The sequence below is a fragment of the Copadichromis virginalis genome, linkage group LG12 (assembly GCF_057382275.1).
Source record: "Copadichromis virginalis isolate Kocher_CV1m ecotype Utaka linkage group LG12, C_Virginalis_male_GT1.1, whole genome shotgun sequence".
NCBI classification, from domain to species: domain Eukaryota; kingdom Metazoa; phylum Chordata; class Actinopteri; order Cichliformes; family Cichlidae; genus Copadichromis; species Copadichromis virginalis.
Genome location: NC_140629.1, coordinates 6,624,034 through 6,643,912, shown reverse-complemented (window position 1 = coordinate 6,643,912; position 19,879 = coordinate 6,624,034). Strand labels below are relative to the sequence as shown.

Below are 19,879 nucleotides of genomic sequence, written 5' to 3'. Positions count from 1 at the left end.
TATGTGCTTAACTGATTTATTAGACCACTTGTCATAAAAACAAGAAAACAAAACTATTTGAGAAATCTGTCAAAAACATTAAAACTAAAAATGACTTAAATCACATTTTTTATACCAGAAAAAAAACACTGGACTTCTCTTAGAAGTCAGAAATGAATCAAGCATAACATTCAACAACTAATGTTTCTGTTCAGGAATGAAAATAAAGAAATGCATTTGCATCTTAATGGAAAAATAGTTTTAATGTTTCTTTCCCTGCTTTCTGTAAATATGAACACTACAAATGTATATTTGCATTAAAAATAGCTGTCCATAACGTTGGATCAACCATTATGGAAACAGGAATTATGAAAAAAGTAAACGCTCTCTTTATGATTATGGACACTTTTGGGGGGGATGAGACAGATTACCCAATTGTTAGTCACAGCTGTAATTGTGCAGACACTTTCCCACACATGGATTAACCCTAATCTTAAGACTAAAAGGGAAATTAAATTGAAAGCTCCACTGTTAAAATTTCTGAGCCCAACTTTAATCCAAGGCTGCTTTAAAGTAGCAGCACTAAATGACCGATTACGATGTCCTAGTATGTTCCCAGTATTGGATTCCTAGATTAGGCATGAAGAATTTATACTACGCCCTCTCGTCTGTGTGTAGAGGCAGCTTTCTTAAACAGGTTTGAGCCAGTCGCAGCATGCAGACACACTGGGACAGCAAACCAAACAGAGTAGCTCGAGGGTCTCTTGCTGTTGTCCTGCCTTTTGTTTTGTCGCCCTCCTCCTGCTGTCTTCAGCTCCATAGGAGAGCTGTGTATGGCTTACAGATCGTGCCTCTGAACATCAATAATAGAAGGCTCGCAGCACAGAGCGCAGAAAGGCCACAGGCAGCGGGACAACTTAATACCATTCAGTTACTAATTAACTAATTGAAAGACCAAGGTCTCTAAATCTGGAAGTACAAATAACTGATTATGTCTCTTTGTGCTCGTACAGAAAGTGATCATCCGTTTTAAAATGAGGCGTAAAATCAAGAGCAGAGCGAGTGTGAAATCTTGTGGCTCAGCCGCGTATTTGTCTGCGACGCTCAATGCGCTCTTATTACGGACAGTAATGAGAGCCAATAAAGAGCTGATTTATTGTTGGCGCTGATTCTTAATTTATTTATTTTTCCCTCTGGAGGATTTGTAGGTGGCAAGTGAAGCCTGTAAGGTCAATCACACAGAGCTGTAAAATGAGATGTATCCTGCATTGACCAGGGCCAAAGTGTAGAGGAGGCCCGGGGGAAGAGGGGAAAAGATATAGAGCCGGGAGAGCTTCAGTGGAAAGAAATGGACTCCATTTTTGTAAGTCCTCCTCTCCAGCTGTCATCCTGCTCTGTCCCATGGGGGGTTGCCACGGTGACAGGAGGCCACATGTCTTGGGGGTGTCGTTTTGGTCAAAGGACCCCATTGTTCTTGTGTTAAGCCGCCTTCAGTATGCCCGTCTGCCAGGGACAGGGGCTTCACACCCTTCACGTACACACACTCTCCCGCGCTCTCTCTCACAGACAACACACCCAACACCCACTCATATTATAGAGGTGCAGCAGTTTGGCTTCAACTCTATAAACTGCACATTTACAAAGATGATACAAGTTTTAAAAGAGACAAGAGCAGACAAACACACAGTGTCACAGTCGAGCAGAAAAACGCACACACACACACGAGCCTAGTCTGTGTGTTTTTTCTCTCTCCAAGCAGTAGCAGCCATCCATAAAGTTGAACTTCCACACATTTATATTATTCCCACTCTTGACAGTAGCATCATTTCCTGACGCACCCTCCCAGGAGCGGCACATCAATAAGCAGCAATTCTGCAAGAGTGCCACCAGATGGCAGTGTGGCCCCACTGCAGCCACACAACATCACATTAGTGGGTTTATGATTTTGTCCATCTGTCTTCCGGTGGGAATAGAGAGCAGAAAAAGGCCTTGGCAGATCACTAGTGGGGCCAAAAACCTCTGTCGTCCTTCAGCCAAGTGACTGACTTGATGTAAAAGGAGGCAGTCAATTACTCAGTGATGGATAGATTACAGTCATGCATCATTCTGCGAGCCAATTTTCCTATGTGAACTGAATCTGAAACTCAATTTGTTACTGCCCTCTGTGACAGATGGATGGAGCCGGTACTGAGCAACAGATTTTAAAAATCAATAACCGCTGGAACTTGGGTGGAGGTTAGAGGTCAATTTACTTTCAGGCATTTGGCCATGTTTAAAATACAGAACAGGACGGTTTATGCTAAAGGGAAAGCTGCTGCACTTGAACTCGAGTGACCACACACAGCTGGAACGTCACGTTTGTGGAGACAAGCGGCTGCTTTATTATCTGGATTAATTTGCTCTAAATGAATCTAAAGCATCCTTTTAAATGAACACAGTTTGTTCTAATGTGCCATCTTTACATGGAGGCAATATATTTAGTTAGAAGCAGATGCTTGTAAGGTTCAAACTGTACCTTACAAGCATCTGCTTTTCAATAACCACAACTGTTTAGATTATTAAAAAACAAACAACAACAACAACCACCAATCACAATTAAGCAGAATTACTTGAGCACATTCATTTAAGTTCTCTGTGTAAAGCCCGCCTGCCTTTGGCTGACACATTTGGTGAATGCGACACAGCCATCTTCATCCAGCCTCAGGAGCAGATATTGACTTCATTTCCTGATCCAATGACTTTGTAGAGGCAGACTGAAGATGCACTGTGATTACCAGCCGAGTGCCACGATATTGATTAGGTGGTCAGCAGAGATGATTGAGCTCTCAGCATATTGACTAGCTTAGTTACTGGAGGGAAACCACTCACAAATTGCTGGTCATCTCTAATAATTCACAGAGAAAGAAACAAAAGAAAAAAAAAAAAAATCAATGTTTTAGCTAAGTGTAATCTCAGTTCATTAAGTTAGGTAAATGATCTCAGGAGGCATCTCCTGCCTCCTCAGGGAGTGACGGTTGGCTGGGCAGAGCAGCACTGAGCCGACGGCCCCGGGTCCTCCTGCGGGTCTCTTTGCTGGACTCGGGAGAGGTACGAGGCAGCCAGGTGAGTCCTGCACTGCTGCTGTTCTCAGCGTTGCTCTGGTTTCTCAGGCTGCGCCGCACTGAGCGCTGCCCTCTAGTGCAAACTGGTTTAAACACATCCTCAAAATTAAAGTCAGCTTGCCAGGGAGCAAGGTCCACATGAGCCGTTTCCCCCTCTTCCTGGCTATCAGAGCTTGACTGGATGTTTTCCTGTGAGCTTGCTGCTCGGTCTCCCTGTCTTTCCTCCTCCTCTTCACAGCTGGTTTGGTGCTTCTTTACATAGTTCTCCTGCTCCGCTGTCACTGAGCTGCTTACAGAGCTCCTCCTGCCATGCTTGGCTTTCCCGTGTGCTGGCTCTGTGCTGTTCAGGCAGTCTAAAGTAGGTACATGTGCACTCACGGGATATTCTGACTCTGTGCAGGGTGTATCTGCAGAGGTCTGGGCACAAAGTTCAACAGTGTCTTCTTGTCTCTCTTCATGTACAGAAGGGGTTCTCGTTGATAGCTCAAGGCTTGTAGTGGTTTGCTCTTCATAGAGCTGCTGCTCTGTCTCTCCTCTGGTCAGGTCACTGTCAGCGACACTGACCTTCCTTTTCTTCAGTCGTCTTCCTCTGACCCTCACCCCCAACAGCCTGCTGTCCTGCCCGGCACTTTTTTCACTCAAGCTGGGCGATGTGACAGAAACTTCTACAGTGGTTTCTGAGGCATTTGTCACAGCGAGGTCGTGTATCACTTGAGTTTCATTAGTTACCTCAGGATTCAGCTGGGTTTCCTGATCTGGAGCTGTGAAGAAAAATGAGGACAAAAGAAAAATCTCAGGAAAAAAATGTTTCCACTGGTTTCCCCTGAATCCAAAGGTTCTCATTTTTTAGGAACTAAAATAAAGTTTGACATCCAGACATTGATACCGTCTCCAACCACAGGTTAAATCACACACTGGCAACTTTCTTTTCCTTTTTTTTACCCTTACAGCTGATTGAAGGAGTCTCCTGTGCTGTTGGAGACTGACTGATGAAGGACAGCCTCTCGGTGATGGGACTCAGGGCGGGGTTCTTGGAGGCATATTCACGTGAGCCGTACAGCGAGCGGTCTACGTCCTTGTTCCATCGACGCGTTGTGCTGGAGGTCATCTGGGGACCAACAAACTGCAGTGTTAGAAATTTCTGCATTGACAAGCCTGCAGAAGCGTTAAAGCTGGCAAGTATCCACCTCTGATATGGTATGCAGAGTGTTTCGATCTTGCACATTTCATTAATAATACAATGATTATCTAATGCACAAACATATTTTATAAACACAAACATAAAATTGAAAAAAGCTGAAAATATTTTATCAATTAGCTCAAAGTTAAAGAAACTGCTGGAGAATGTTCACTCATGCTCTTGGGCAAATGTGTGTTATGGATATAAAACCTTTAAGATGGAAAACTGAATCCCTGCAGGAGTAATAATCTGCTTCATCCTCCGATTCTTACGATTCTGCTTCGGTGACACTTTGTGCTCATCAGTGTGTCTTGTAGTCAGACAGCACTTTCATTTTCATCAGCTGTCTGCATTTCATGGAGTGTAATAGGGCTGCGCGATATGACCAAAATCTCACATCCCGATAACGATATATATCACAAAAAAGTGCAATGTGTGTAAATTCTGTGAATCTCAGGCAACTAAACTTGTGTGAAGTGTTTTCAGCTGGGCGTCGTGTACCTGGAGTCGAGTGTTTTGACCAATGCATGAAGCTATATATTTTTAGATATAAGTTATAACAGCTGCCCTTTTCTTTGTATTCATTACACGGCGTGCTGCGGAGAAAAGCCCGTTCTAACATTTGAGTCTAAGTTTTATTTTGAGCACCTGACAGCTCTTTTTTGCTTCTCATCCGTAAACTCTCTCCATACTCTTTCACGTGATTCTTGCGTAGGTGGTAGACGAGGTTTGTGTGTGTTTGAGTCTGTGGTGGGAACCGGTTTGAGCATAATTTGCATGATACATTTTTCTGGTCCTTGTCAGACCTTTCATAATTAACCAGGTCCCTCTGTTTGGTGCTAACTGGTTCTGTATAATCTTCACTGGCCATGCTGGTATTCTTCGTGGCTGCATCCACATTGTGACCATCGAAACAATGAAAAAAATAAACTGTATTTTGCGACACCACGAGACAAATTATAGCGTATAATATGAAACTATAGATGTTCTAATTCTGTCATCCGATATATTTCATCATATCGCACAGCCTGAGAGTGTAACTGAAGAAGTTGTTTGACAGATCTGAACACAGAGCTTTAAATACAGTCCTGACTGGGAGCATTAATCTATGAAGAAAAAAACAAACCTAAAGTACGGCTACAGTTTGTGTCTAAGGGGGAAATTTTTTATTTTGCCTGTGAGGGTTCTCCCTGCTTCCCAGGACTGGACACTTTGCAGCCATTCAGTGTTCGACAGCAGCTCTCTCTCTCATAACCGTGTAAACACTGGGCTGCATCTGACTGGGCGAACGCCTCACGTGGGCTTTCAAACTGAAAACAACATGATGGCTTGTTTGCCAACTTTCTTTGGGATATGTTTGTGAAAACATGCGAGGTGAGAAAGAAGACATTGAGTTGCTTAATCTGTCCTCATTTTAGTTCCACCGGCTGGTTTAAACCAAACACAGATATTTTACTTCAAGCATCCGATCTGACGCGATGCTGCCAGAATACTAGACCCGTTACACAGACGATGAACAGGAAGTGTGGAAATGATGGATCCCGTGGACATGAGCTGGGCACTGCACACTCAGTAAGTGGACTGCAGTAATGTGAGCTTCAGTCTAGACAGCTATCAGGACCCTGTGTGCTTGACCTGCCCTGGGCTAAACCCATTTCACTTATCCTACCTTTTTTATGCTTTGCACTAGTGAAGTGTTGACACATGAAAATGTAATGCACATTCAACTAAAGTACTGAAAATGGGAAGAATAGGGAAAAGAAAATAGAAAAGTGACATGTGGATGTTAGGTGATCATAGTGTGTTGGGGAAAAAGTCTAGTAAGAGCATGTATGTTTAAAAATAAATCACTGTCACACAAATGCTTCCACATAGTCAACTGCAGTACGTGTCCAGTCGGCAAACACATGATTACAGTGGTTTTGTCAATGTTTTATCTTATTCTGTGCTTTGTTTCCTTTTCCTTCTGCCCTATTGTGACTTCCTACCCTACTCACTGTGAATACATGGATGTTGTAAATACCATCACATTTCCTTGAATTAAAAAAAGAAAAAAAAAGAAAAAGGTAGTGATGTATATGTTTGTGAGCTGTTTAATGAGGTAGGTATTTAATAATCGTGGAAATTAGTTTGGGTCTGCTGTGTACAGACATGCCAGAAATTACCGGTGGCTGGCAGTGTTACCCCTCAGCCTCCTAGTACTATTGACTAAGTGTGAAACTAGTCAATAGTACCAATTTCAAAATTGTATGTTGCCTCATTTCAGTTATCGCATTCACATGATTTTCAGAAAGCTCTAACCTTGAGGTTACCAGGAATCAAACCTGTCCCAAATGTGAAACTTCTATGTTGCCTCATTCTTAAGTTATTGCATTAACAAATTTGCGTGTCTATGCTGCCTGCCTGCCCGCCCGGCAGGGTGACGACAGTACACTCACCATCGTTTTACAGTTGAGTGGATAAAAAAAAAAAAAAAAAAACTGGATGGATCAACTATTGTGTTGTTTTTTTGTTTGTTTTAAAACAGGATCTCTTGACAACAAAAACACAGATCATCTCCAAATTTTTCTATGATTGAAAGACTAAAAAGGTTGTGATCTGTCTATTCATCTGGTCTATCCCCAACAGTACACAAAAGTCACGCTTAGGGCTGCTCGATTATGGCAAAAATAATAATCACGATTATTTTCACTGAAATTGAGATCTCGATTATTTGACGATATTTATTTAACAATAACAATGTATTGAATAATGACTTTAAAGATTGTCATAAAATAGTGTGCAAATACTGATAACAGTGCAAATGTTTGCAATATAAAAAATAAATGAAAAATGTAAACATCTGTTTAGTGAACGTTGCAGTGTTGCTCTGTGGTGCAGCTACGACACTGTAGCAAAGTTTACACACTATGTCTACTTGATCCACGTCTGACTCCGCGAACCCATAATGTTTCCACACCACTGAAGTTTTTTTTACCTCTCTTTTCAACCAACAGCAGTCACTCTCCTCTCCAAATAACTTCTGCTTAGCTTTCCGAGCTTCCCTCGGGTCCTCTTAATCAGCGGTCCCCAACCCCCGGGCCTCGGACCGGTACCGGTCTGTGAGTCGTTTGGTACCGGGCCGCGAGAGTTGAGGCTCAGGTGTGAAATGTATAGTTTTCAGGGTTTTTATCGGTTTTCAGCGTTATTTTGTTATCGTTTACTCAGTTTTCCTTGGTCTTTTCACGTGTTATGAATAAATTTTCTTTTTTTCGGTACTGGTACTAGTTTTATTTTGTTGTATTTATCCGCGACACCTTAAAGGCCGGTCCATGAAAATATTGTCGGGCATAAACCGGTCCGTGGCGCAAAAAAGGTTGGGGACCGCTGCTCTCCGTGTTGCCAACTCCTCAGTAAGGAAAATCGCTATTGGCTGTCCTAAAAGTCGCTAGAAGTCGCCAAATGACGTCACCGCCTAATTTGTATAATTGGTCATGCTAATGTAATTGTAACCTACGTTGTTGGAGAGAGAAATAACATCGTGGAAGAGACAAAGTGAGTAAAAAACGTCCTAAATGCAGTTAGAATTTATTTAGAACTACAAATTAAATTTCTTTTAGCAATTATTGTTTTTTAATGTCACAATTCCAACCCTGCTCCTTTATCCGGGCCTGGACTGGCAAAAGTGACCCGAAATTGGCGCTCTGGTGGAGTTACTTTGTGTGTGAGAGTGTTTGTTTATAAGTAGTTTTAAACCTTGTGATCCACAAAACAGCATAACAGTAAAAGAAGAACTGACTGCGTTACAGTCAGTGCGGGAGCAGCGGCTTCACTCATGCGCGATTCATTTGCCCTTTGGACGCATAGGTGTGAACATCTCCTGCCCTGATAACAGCGGGGGAGGACTATCCTCCGCCTGGGAGAGCTTTGGCACGGGTGAGGTGCCCACGGCAGCACCCGCTGCTTGTTGAGAGAGCGATATGCGTTTTCACGTCAAAAAGTCGTCATAAATAAGTCTCCAATAATACCAGAAAAAGTCGCCAGATTTGTCGCTAGTCGCTTTTTAGAAAAAAAGTCGCTAAGGGGGGTCTGAAAACTCGCTAAATATAGCGACAAAGTCGCTAAGTTGGCAACACTGGCTGCTCTTAATTGTTGTGAAACGTGTTCGAAATGCAGAGAGGTGTGCTGGATTTGCCACACGGAGCAGCGCGAGAGTAAAGCACGAGGGAGGGGCTAATAATCTGCTCAGTCATTTTTAATGATCGTTGAAAGCCCAGATCGTAATCGTGATTAAAATTCGATTAATTGAGCAGCCCTAGTCACGCTTGATACATATCTCAGATTAGGGCTGGGCGATGACCCAAAATTCATATCTCTATAATTTTTAGCTGGATGGCGATATAAGATATATATCTCGATATTTTTTTAAGCCATAAAGTAAGAACAAAAAGAGTTCTTAGTTAAAGCTGTTTCCCAGATGTCACACAGGCACTTTTATTAACATACAGCATAGATGTACATGAAAAAAAATTACTCAAAAATAAATTATGCTCCATAAATAAACTAAAACAATGTTGTTTTTGTGTATAACAAAAAGCTCACAATTGTGCAGTCAAAATGTAAACAAAGACGCTGAGCATAATAACAAAGAGACAGATTTCACAGCTGCTCTGTTCCCGAGTTTTACTGTGTGACTGACAGCCTGGAGTTTGAAATCCGCTTCGTAACCATGACTCTGAACAGGTGCCATTTATGGTCCTTATACACACAATACGGTAATATTACGTTGAAGCACAGTACGTATCACTCCGCGAGGCTCCTCGGTAGCCGTAATGCTCCGACAATCCATCAAGCGGTGCAGCTCCGTAGCTTAGCAAAGTCGTACTAAAATCGGTTCGCGGTCATCAAGCACAACCAAAATTCATACATAAGGCGCGCTGTCAACTTTTGAGAAAATGAAAGAATTTTAGGCCGTGCAGCCCAGAGTGGTTAGGTCATTAGCTTGTAGGGCTGGGCGATATATCGAGTTTTTTAAAAATATCGATATATTTTCATACGAGATATAAACGATATTGTCACATCTTATATCGATATAGTCTATGTTACGTTGTGGAGCCGCAGGTTTGCCTCTCTTTCGTCCACTTTTGTCTCTACGAAACGTTACTCGGCCTCGCCTCTCCTTCACTGAACACAACTCCGCCTCCCCCATAGCTTCACCTGCAGGCAATGACAAGATGAAAGCGGAAAATCTCCGTTAGCGAGTTACCGCGGATCGCCCCGTGCGTGGGGCTGGACGGCGTCAACGTGTTAGCGAGCTAACCGCGCTAACGACATGCAGCCCGAAGGGGCTGCACGGCCTAAAATCCTTTCATTTTCTCAAAACTCGACAGTGCGCCTTATGTATGAATTCTGGTTGTGCTTACTGACCGCGAACCGATTTTATGTGGTGCACAGCGCTCAGCAATCTGTCAAAAAATGTTTTAATATGACTTTGCTAAGCTAAGGAGCTGCACCGCTTGATGGAGCCGCCTCGCGGAGTGATACGTACTGTGCTTCAACGTAATATTACCGTACTGTGTGTGTATAAGGACCACAAATGGCACCTGTTCAGAGACGTGGTGCAGCTGTGAAATCTGTCTCTTTGTTATTATGCTCAGCTTCTATTAGTTTACATTTTGACTGCACAATTGTGAGCTTTTTGTTATGCACAAAAACAACATTGTTTTCTTTTATTTATGGACCATGATTATTTAATAAATGCTGATAATTTATTTATGAGTAATTTCTTCATGTACATCTACGCTGTATGTAAAGAAAATGCCCGTGTGACATCTGGGACACAGTGTGACTAAGAACTCTCTTTTTGTTCTTAACTTATGGCTTTTTAAAAAAAAATATTGAGATATATATCTTATATCGCCATGCAGCTAAAAAATATCGAGATATGAATTTTGGGTCATATCGCCCAGCCCTATTAGCTTGGTTAGCTCGTTGACACCGTCCAGCCTCACGCACGGGGCGATGCGCAGTAACTCGTTAGCAGAGATTTGCCGCGTCCATTTTGTCGCTGCCTGCAGGTGAAGCGATGGGGGAGGAGGAGTTGTGTTCAGTGAAGGAGAGAGGCGAGGCGGAGTAATGTTGCGTAGAGACAAAAGTGGACAAAAGAGAGGCAAACTTGTGGCTCCACAAGTATAATTATAACGTAACATATACTATATCGATATTAAGGATATTGTCACATCTTATCTCGTATAAAAATATATCGATATATCACCCAGCCCTATCTCAGATGCGAGGTCATGGTTCAGTAGGTTCTCAGTACAATAGTGAAATAAGAATATAAACCCAATAACATTAATCTTAATGTAACAGTTAAGGAACCCGGATGCTGAAAAGCTTATCAGTTTACCGATGCTAACAATACAGGATTAGGATGACATATCACACAAAGGTCCTAGACAGAATTTTCATCTGGAACGCTGCCCCAATTTGAATGTCCTGATCTGGAAGTCGGAACAATCCCAAAAACCCAGAGTTAACGATCCAAAAGGGCAGCAGTATCTTGGATTCATGGATAAGAGTCTATCCATGAATGTCCTCAGCGTTGTTCTTACATTAAGTATTATGCTGTATTGCTTGATATAGATGAATTCCTCTACTTTGCCAAAGCAAAACAAATCCTTTTTTTCATGCTTTTCCAATTTTCCTATTGGTACACACCAACTTGGAATTCTAACATCCCACTCCCGAGGTAACTGGAGGATGGCATAACATAAAAAGTGTTGTTCATGCAAACCTTTACACCAATCCAGATTTGACCTATGGAGTGTCATTCCCACCAGTATACACTGTACATGTATGTCCGTGTGGCAAAACCCTTCACTGTGTGTAGCCGAATACTACATAAATGGATCCATATGGTTTCATGGTATTCCACTTCTATTAATCAGCAGAAACATTTCACCCTGTGTAAGTTGCTTTGCTGCCAGCTTTAAAATCCAAACCTAACAATATGCTATAACAGGTCCTTGTAGAACCCATTATTAAAGTACCTTCATGGTGTGGAAATTTGCATAGTCAGATCAAACCGTAACGTCTCCTCTGGTTCTGTGCCACAATATACACCTCACCACTACGATATAAAGCACAAACAATCTCACGTTGTCTCATCAAACTTCTTTGTGTAATTATCTGTGACAGCAGTGTTGACTCTCCACTCATGCACAACTTTATGAATAAGGATCAGCATTACCACTATACATGATATCACAGATGTGCTATTTGCAGCTCTATATGGGCCATATTAACATGAATACATACTCACTATGACCTTAAGTCATAGTCAGATTGTGTAGCCATCTTCTACATGACAGCTTGTAAAAAGACAATTCTGCAAAGCCCTCAGTGAAGTGATGGAAGGAGAAATCAAACAAGTACACTCATCCAACTCACCTTCATCTTCCCAGAGGCCAACTTGGCAGCAGACCGTGCCGACCTCTTCACAGGTTCACTGTCTTCTGGCAGCTGGGGGAACAGAAACGTTTACCCCAGGATATATTATATAGACACTCTCTCTCACACACACACACACACACACACACACACACACACACACACACACACACACCAAGTCCTTAAATGTGATTAAGCTCACATCCAGCAGAATTAAACAGTAGATTAGATTGGAACATGTTATGACCTCCAAATGATTAAGAAAAGAAAAAAAAGGCCATCTTTGCTTCTAAATGGACATTTGTACACGTGAATCATGCAGTTTATGGGAACAGCATACCTTCCTCTTTCGGCTGCTGGAGCAAGCTTGAGGTTCGCTTCCAAGTCCTTGTTTTGGTGCTGACTGCAAGAGGAAATTGCACAGAATAAAATTCTCTAGAGGATGGTAATAAATTATTTTGGTAGAGTATTTTGTTTAACATTCCCATGAGCTCACAGAGATGTATCCTAGAATTTGAAGGAAAAAAAAAATCTTAAATGTGGCAGACCTTTCTCCTTCTGTTGCTGGATCGGGCTGCAGTTGGACCTCCAACTCCAGCGTCTGGTTGCTTCTCCTTCTCTGGCAGGGAGTCAGGCTCAGACTGGTCATCCATCTGGGAGGTTGTGCTGGGGTTGGTGTCAGACTCTGGGGGAAAACCTACAGTATTACAGCTGAAAAGACTTCTGTTTGAGATTATAGCAATAACTGATTATAACAACTCGGCTGATTAGCGTGGAAAAATGATTCACACAAATTAATACAGTCCAACTGACAAAAGGAACTGTGCAGCTTTTAAACCAACAGGAGGAGGTTTAAGGATGCCTCTCATTCTGACTTCTCTGATTGTTTTAATCTTTCTTTTATAATTAGAGAGGCAGAAGGCGGCTTAATTTCTTAATATGATGTAAAAATAAAAATCCTGACGTGATTCAGCTCCACACAACAAGGTCTTTTACGCTGGTGTACTCAGATTTGCTGGAGAAATAGAGGTTACAGAAGTAGATCGATGAGGACAGGAAGCTAAGTGACAATTAAAAGAAAAAAAGCTATGACAGCTGTTTACCTGTCAGAAGCTGAGAGAGAGACTCCTCGTAGAAGGCACTGTTTAAATTCAATGGCTGGGCATCCCACGCCCATTCTGAAAATGAAACAAATGAAAGAAAGCTGTTATCGTATCAGAGCTGAATTGCATTCCACTGGAGACAATAAGCCATCTCTCTCAGGGTCAATAAACTGTAATCAACCTGTATCACTCGCCACAGCAGAGCCAATCTCCTCCACCGAAGGGAAAACAATCTAGGACCAGAAAATAGAAAAGCAGTATTATTTACTGATGACTAATATTTATAATCAAGACCAGATCGTGGGTCATATCCTGAGCCTTGCAGAGAACAGACAAGAGCTAACAGCAGCAGGTAGCAGACAATAATTGTTACGCCCCCACATGAAAGCAAGGCGAAGAGGGTGGGGGACAGTAACAGTTGGATCCGGGTTGAAATGAAAAGGACACCAGGCAGAGGTGTTTAACACAAAATAAATCTATTATAATTAATTAACCCAATAATCATATAAGCAGTAACAAAAGAAGGAGACAGCAACGCTGCTTTAATGATAAATCAGACAGGCCAACCCAAAGAGATGGTGACCGCTTCAACTAAGAAAACAACTATAAGGCTTCAACAGAAAAAGACAGCAACGCTGCTATTAGCAATAACCAGGCAGGCCAAACCAAGAAATGGAGGCCGCCGTCACTTAAGCAAAACCACTGCCCAGTTGAGTTACTCGCAACAAGCCACGCACGGTGGGTGGGTGGGTCGGTCGGTCACTCACTCACTCACACCCACACTGCTCTCCTCCAGCTTATTTCACCTCTGGAAGGTAATTGGTGGTAAACGAGGGCAGATGAGCAGCAGGTGGGGTAGAGAGAGACAAGGGGAGGGACAAGAAAGGAGGAGGAGGAGAGGACAACACCACGCCCACACACTCCCACGTCCTCACAGGATGTAACAATAATAGATAACAGGGCGGTTACAAACAGACGAACAAATTATCTTGTGGAAAGCCTGTTTGTAGCTGATGTCATTGGAAAATGTTAATGTTTTGTAACTAAGATTTTATTACATGTAAAGTGTAATCATCATACTGGCAACACAGTTTAATCTCATCTACCTTTCCCTCCTCTTCGTCTCCCTCAGAGTGCATTCTGGACTTGCAAGGCATTGTGAGTGTAGGAGAAGCACCAAACGCAGTCGGGCTGCTGAAGTCGGGCCGACATTCGGGTGTCTTGGATTCACTCTGCGGTGTCTTCAGCACTGAACGAAGGTGTAAGCTCCCACCAGGAGTTTGTGGTCGGGCCGGTGTGCCTCCCTTTTGTAACGGGGTGCTCGGAGGCAGGTTCTTATCGAAAAACTCAGGAGAGAGGGGACCTCCAAAACGCACACGTTTCTTCTTCTTTGTCATCGTTGTGGGTGTCCCGTTGGACTCTTCCTCTCCTGCAAGATAGAAAATCCATACAATGCACAAAAATGTACTTTCTTTTCTCCAGGAGTCATTGTGTAATAAACACCAAGAGAGACTTTGAGATATTATAGATTAGCCTTGTTTTGTCTAATCATCTGAAACGTGAATAAACACTGAATTAAGGTTTTTGATAGAGGAAAAAAGTCAGACCGGCATAGTTTGTATATTTGTAGGGCTGAAAATTTGTTTATCAACATGACAATCCAATCCACCAAAATCCAGGTCTTCGTGTCAGAGTTACAATTAGGTTATTGTTAGGTTTAGGGTAAGGGTTAGGCATTCATTTTTGATGTTAGGGTTAGGCTAAGCAGGTAGGGAAAGCATTATGTCAATGGGATGTCCCCACAAGGATAGCAAACCAGACGTGCGTGCGTGCGTGCGTGTACGTAGCCAGTGTCGGTATAAGACTGTCGAAGTTACTGTTTAAAGAAGAAGAAGAAGAAGAAAAAAAAAAAAAAAAAAAAAAGATGTGCATGATGACAAAATGAGAAAACATTTTTTTAAAGTTGTGTATTTGGAATCTGTACATTCTGATCTGGTATTTACAAATAGAAGTGGGTGTTTGGTGCAGCAAGACACATCACACAACTGTTATCAGACTAGGGCTGCCACAAACGATTATTTTGATAGTCGACTAATCAGAACGTGCATCTATTGGACGTAAAACGTACAGCTTATTGCACCAGCAGCATCTGCTCTTATATAACTATCATTAGCTTACAGCTTGAAGTAGAGCTGGGCGATAGAACGATAACGATATGTATCGCGATATAACTTTTCCTCGATAGAAAAATTAAGCTATCGCGATAGACCTTGCCGCTAGTCCTCTTTAAAAAAAAAGAAAAAAAAAAAAAAGAACAGCCAATCCAAATTAAGTAGCGCAGAGCCGAACCAATCACAGCCGCAGCGTCACGTCGCGTGACTTGTTACGTACAGCACAAGTGCCAAGCCGCACGTGTGTTTGTTTGGGAAGCAGCCAGCGGGTAATGGAGGAAATGAGTGTGCCGACTAGAAAAATCAACCGAGCGTGACCGAAGGTTACCGAAGAGAAAACAGATGATGGTTCCAACGCCGGAGAGATTGTCGAACGGAAGAGCCATAGAAGTTCCGTAGTGTGAAGGTATTTCGGCTATTTCAAGTCTGACAAAAAACAGCGTAGCGTGCACTGTAAATGTGCCGAAAGCAAGTCTGGAAATACAATAAACTGGTGCATGCGCTACGTCCACACGTACCCGGGTATTTTTGAAAACGCTGATTTTTCTATGCGTTTGCACCTTTCGTCCACACGTAAACGGCGTTTTTGGTCACTGAAAACAAAGATTTTTAAAAACTCCGGCCAGGGTGGATATTTTTGAAAACTTCGTTTTTGCATTTACGTGTGGACTAGAAAAACTGAGAAAACGCAGCGTCCAAGGTGTGCGCATTTGTTTGACGTCACACTGTGCGCCACGTTATTGTTTCGGTGAAATGAATTTCTACAATACTGTTACTGTTAATTCTACTCTCTGCAGTGTTTAAATGCTTACATATACACACAGTTACTGTCCCTCCACACATATGACTCGGTTCTGCTTCTATGCCCCAGCTTTGTTTACTTTTTCCCACCGAGGCTTCTAGACTTCTGATTGGCCAACATTTCTGCACGGTTAGGAATCTAGCTCCACCTGCTGCTTTGGCATGTTCATAGCAGCGTTTTCCTTCATTTCTCCCTTTATGTGTGGACGGGATTATTTTTTAAAACGAAAACGGAAAATCTCAGTTTTCAAAAACACCCGTGTACGTGTGGACGTAGCCTCAGTCTCTGACTGGAAGCGCTAATTCGTCATTCGGCTTTTGTCAGACTAAAGTAACTGTTAAAACTGTTTGAAAAGCTCAGCTATACAACAAGGAGAGATTGAGAATTTCCTTTTAGTTCTCAGTTTATTTGATATTGACAAAAGTTAGTCAGTTTTGTCTGTTCTTCTGTAAAACAAACTAAGATTTATTTTTAGAATTAATATTTTGTTTCTAAGTGGAATTGACAATTTAGTCTGTTTCGTTTGTTCTATTTTGAAACTTAAACGCTTTAGCGGCTGCCTTTTGTGTAGTTTGCAATATTTGCCTTTATTTATCTGAAAAAGTCTCATGTTCCTTAAGTACATCTACCCTGTTGAACTTATTATGGGAAATAAATATTTAAATAAAAACAAGCTGCTGATTATTTCACATTTTACTTGTGAGCAACGGCACATTTAAATCTTACAAATATAGTTATTTGGCTTATATCGTGATAGATATCGTTATCGCCTGAAATGAAAAAAAAAAAAACATATCGTGATATGAAAAAAATCTTATATCGCCCAGCTCTAGCTTGAAGTGTTTTTACGGTATGTGCTAACTAAAAATAAAGACAAGATGATAGTTTATTACATTTTAATGAAATATGCAGGTTGTTTCAGTGAAGTTTAATAAACTCAGCCGTCTGCTATCTAAAATATAACAGGACACCGGAGTATATTCTCGAGCATCTCACACTTTTGATAATCAGCTGTCTGCTTGATGTTTATTCAGCTGTGTAAAAACTATAACTTTATTTCTCAGCCAAACCGATTTACTCAGGAACAAATAAAATACTAAAAAAGCCAAACAATAACATTTTGAAGTTATCTAAGTGACTTATATATCATGCTTAACCTGAGTAGCGAAAGACGGCGGTGGGTTTGAAAACGATTTGCCGGGAGTCTGGTGTTCTCACCGGCTCTAGTGAGCGTTAAACCCCGGCTAGATATCGAGCTAGTGGGTAACAGACGTCTCCGAAAACGTCGGAGCGCTTTTGAAAATATGTGGTGTCTTGATAAACTGAGCAGATATTTGAGGTTTACACAGCTACATTCTTGCCTGAAAATATGTTAAACATTTATTTTGTGACCCAGAAAGAATAATAAGAGTAATATTAAAACTAACTAGCTGCCGCCATTGTTGGAAACTGAGCTGGGCTGCGCTATGAATTCTGGGACACAGCTTCTTCTTCTTCGGGGTTTAACGGCAGTTGGCATCCTTGTACATGCAGTGCTGCCATCTTCTGTTTCAGTCCGTTATTACACTCTTAAATCCTGCTACTTATTCCTGCGTCATTTGGGATCTTACAAAGCTTCAAACGACACGTCGACGATTTTAATCGACTAATCGTGGCAGCCTTATATCAGACCATATTGGCCTTTTTTTTCTCTTTTTTTAAAAAATTAATTCACCAACGCTCTAAACTGCTTATTGCTAAATACATGCATGATGTTCTTCACTACGGCAACTCAAACGAACATCGACTTCTTCGCTGAATATGCACCAATTTAGCCGAGCGGAACCTTTGGCTACACTGGAGCAAGCCACTGTGCATCGAGCCTCAAAGGCTAAACCAAGATAAAAGGTCAGTTACTCTAACAAGGCCACAGAGAGCGACATGTGCTCACCTGTGGGCTTCATCTCCGGCAACAAAGGGAGTGAGGGGATGCGGAAGGGGGAGGAACGCTGCGGTGGCGAAACGGCTGCAGGATCATCAGGAGGTGGTCGGCTGAGGCTTTGGAGTTCAAAGACCTCATCCTATTAAGAGAGCACACATGAGAGCTTTCATTCTGTAGTTCAAGGACAAGGACAGAACACAGAGAACAGATATTTGCATTTTAGCCAAGACTAGCATAATTTTTTGTACATAAAATCCAGAAGGACACTGGAGCACAGAACAACCATAATCATTTCATCTAATCAGTTCACAGCAGGCATCCTTTAAATATCTTTTTTTGCAGACACTTCTGATGAGAGCAGGAATTGCTCAGTTATCATGAATAGCCCCAAAAATCACTTGGAAAAGATCAGAAGGCATAACCAAGAATGTTCTACCTTATATGAAAGCACAAACAAGAGGACACGAGTGTGAAAAGGACTCCGAACAACAGAATATTATTTTCTGTTTCCTAGCTTGACAACAACCATCAACACATCAGATCAAAATATTTAAGCTGAAATACTGACACATACTATATTGCCAAAAGCATTCACTAGTCTGCCTTGATATGCATATTAACTTCAGTAACATCCCATTCCTAATCCATACGACTTAATTTGATGTTGGTCAACCTTTTGCAGCTATAACAGCTTCGACTCTTCTGTGAAGGCGTTTCACAAGGTTTATGAGTGTGTTTATGGGAATTTTGACCATTCTTCCAGAAGCACGTCAAACACTGAAGGTCTGGCTCACAGTCTCAGCTCTAATTCACCCCAAGGTGTTCTGTTGGGTTAAGGTTGGGTTCTGTGCAGGCCAGCCAAGTTCTTCCACACCAAACTCACTTATCCATGTTGTGTCATTGTGCTGGTGCACAGTCAAGTTGGAACAGGAACAGGACACGCCCAAACTGTTCGCACAGCATGAAATCATCCAAAATGTCTTGGTATGCTGAAGCATTAAGAGTTTAACTAGAAGTAAGCTGCCGAGCTCAGCTCCTGAAAAACAGCCCCACACGATGATTCCCCCCCCGTCCAAACTTTACACTTGGGTCAATGCAGACATGGAAACTTATTCCATGAAGCTCTCTATGAACTGTTCTTGAGCCAATCTGAAGGCCTCCCACATGAAGTTTGGAGTTCTGTAGCGACTGACTCATAAAGCCTGAGGATTTAACTTTCATTCTAAACAGTTACAGACCATCACTGGCCCACTGCCAAACTGTACATGCTGGATGATGTTGTAGTCAGTGTAATGTTCACCACAGTACCTCCAGACTCTTTCATACTTTGTCAACTGACCTCATTAAGAACCTGCTTTCATCTGTTAATAGAACAAGCCACTGATAGCAAGGCTGCTAGTTGTGCAGTTTTCTTCAGAAAGCCAAATGAGCTGCCCAGTGCTGGGCTGTTAGATGGACCAGTGTATACCGAATTCATCTGCCCAGTTATCACCAGAGGGGTGTGCTATAAAGCAACTTTGATATATTCAGACTTTCCTTGTTTTAGCTGGCTCTACAAAACCTGAAATCCCAGTGGGAAATCAAGGGTACCACAACAAAGTCTGTGTCTTGGTGACACTGAAAACTAACTTTAAGCTTGACATATCTTGCTAACCCATTAATCTTGTTTTGTGGTACAGTCATCTGTGTGACTGCAGCTATGGCTGGGCCATATCATACCGTTCACGGTAATACCGGTATGTTGGGCAACGATAAGAAAATGAAATCTCGCGATAGAATATGGGTAAAACGTGCATGCGCAGTGCCTTTGTTTACATACGCACATGGCGGGAAAAGCATAGCAGAGAATGAGAAGAGCAAAAGCGGACCGTTGAATAAAACGGATGAACCAGAATTGGTTTGTAAAAATGCTGCAACTTCAGTGGTGTGGAACTGGTTTAGCTTTCGTCCGTCAGATATACAACAAAGCACTATTTTTGGTAGAGCATGCTAGCGGGCCGTCGTTATTACCGTGTTTTTTGGAAAATACGGCACACTTAAAATCAATCCTTTGATTTTTCTGAAAATCGACAGTGCGCCTTATAATCCCGTGTGCCTTATGTATGAATTCTGGTTGTGTTTACTGACCTCGAAACAATTTTATGTACACGGCGCTCGAAAATCTGTCAAATGTTTTAGTGCGACTTTGCTA

The 19,879-nt window shown here is 42.0% G+C and overlaps 1 protein-coding gene across 2 annotated transcripts in view; it reads right to left on the bottom strand.

The window, feature by feature from the left end:
• Nucleotides 1–19,879, bottom strand: part of cdca2 (cell division cycle associated 2) — a 31,373-nt gene continuing 11,494 nt past the window's right edge. Inside the window, exons 6-14 of one of the 2 annotated variants that reach the window (XM_085474503.1) lie at nt 17,698–17,827; nt 13,901–14,223; nt 12,976–13,027; nt 12,795–12,869; nt 12,240–12,376; nt 12,032–12,094; nt 11,692–11,763; nt 4,023–4,188; nt 1–3,841 (exon numbers count right to left, since the gene is read on the bottom strand). In XM_085474503.1, the coding sequence (XP_085330629.1) occupies nt 2,958–3,841; nt 4,023–4,188; nt 11,692–11,763; nt 12,032–12,094; nt 12,240–12,376; nt 12,795–12,869; nt 12,976–13,027; nt 13,901–14,223; nt 17,698–17,827 (1,902 nt within the window). In that variant the 3' untranslated portion in view covers nt 1–2,957. The remainder of the gene's footprint in view (nt 3,842–4,022; nt 4,189–11,691; nt 11,764–12,031; nt 12,095–12,239; nt 12,377–12,794; nt 12,870–12,975; nt 13,028–13,900; nt 14,224–17,697; nt 17,828–19,879) is intronic. The other variant, XM_085474504.1, reaches the window with a different exon arrangement.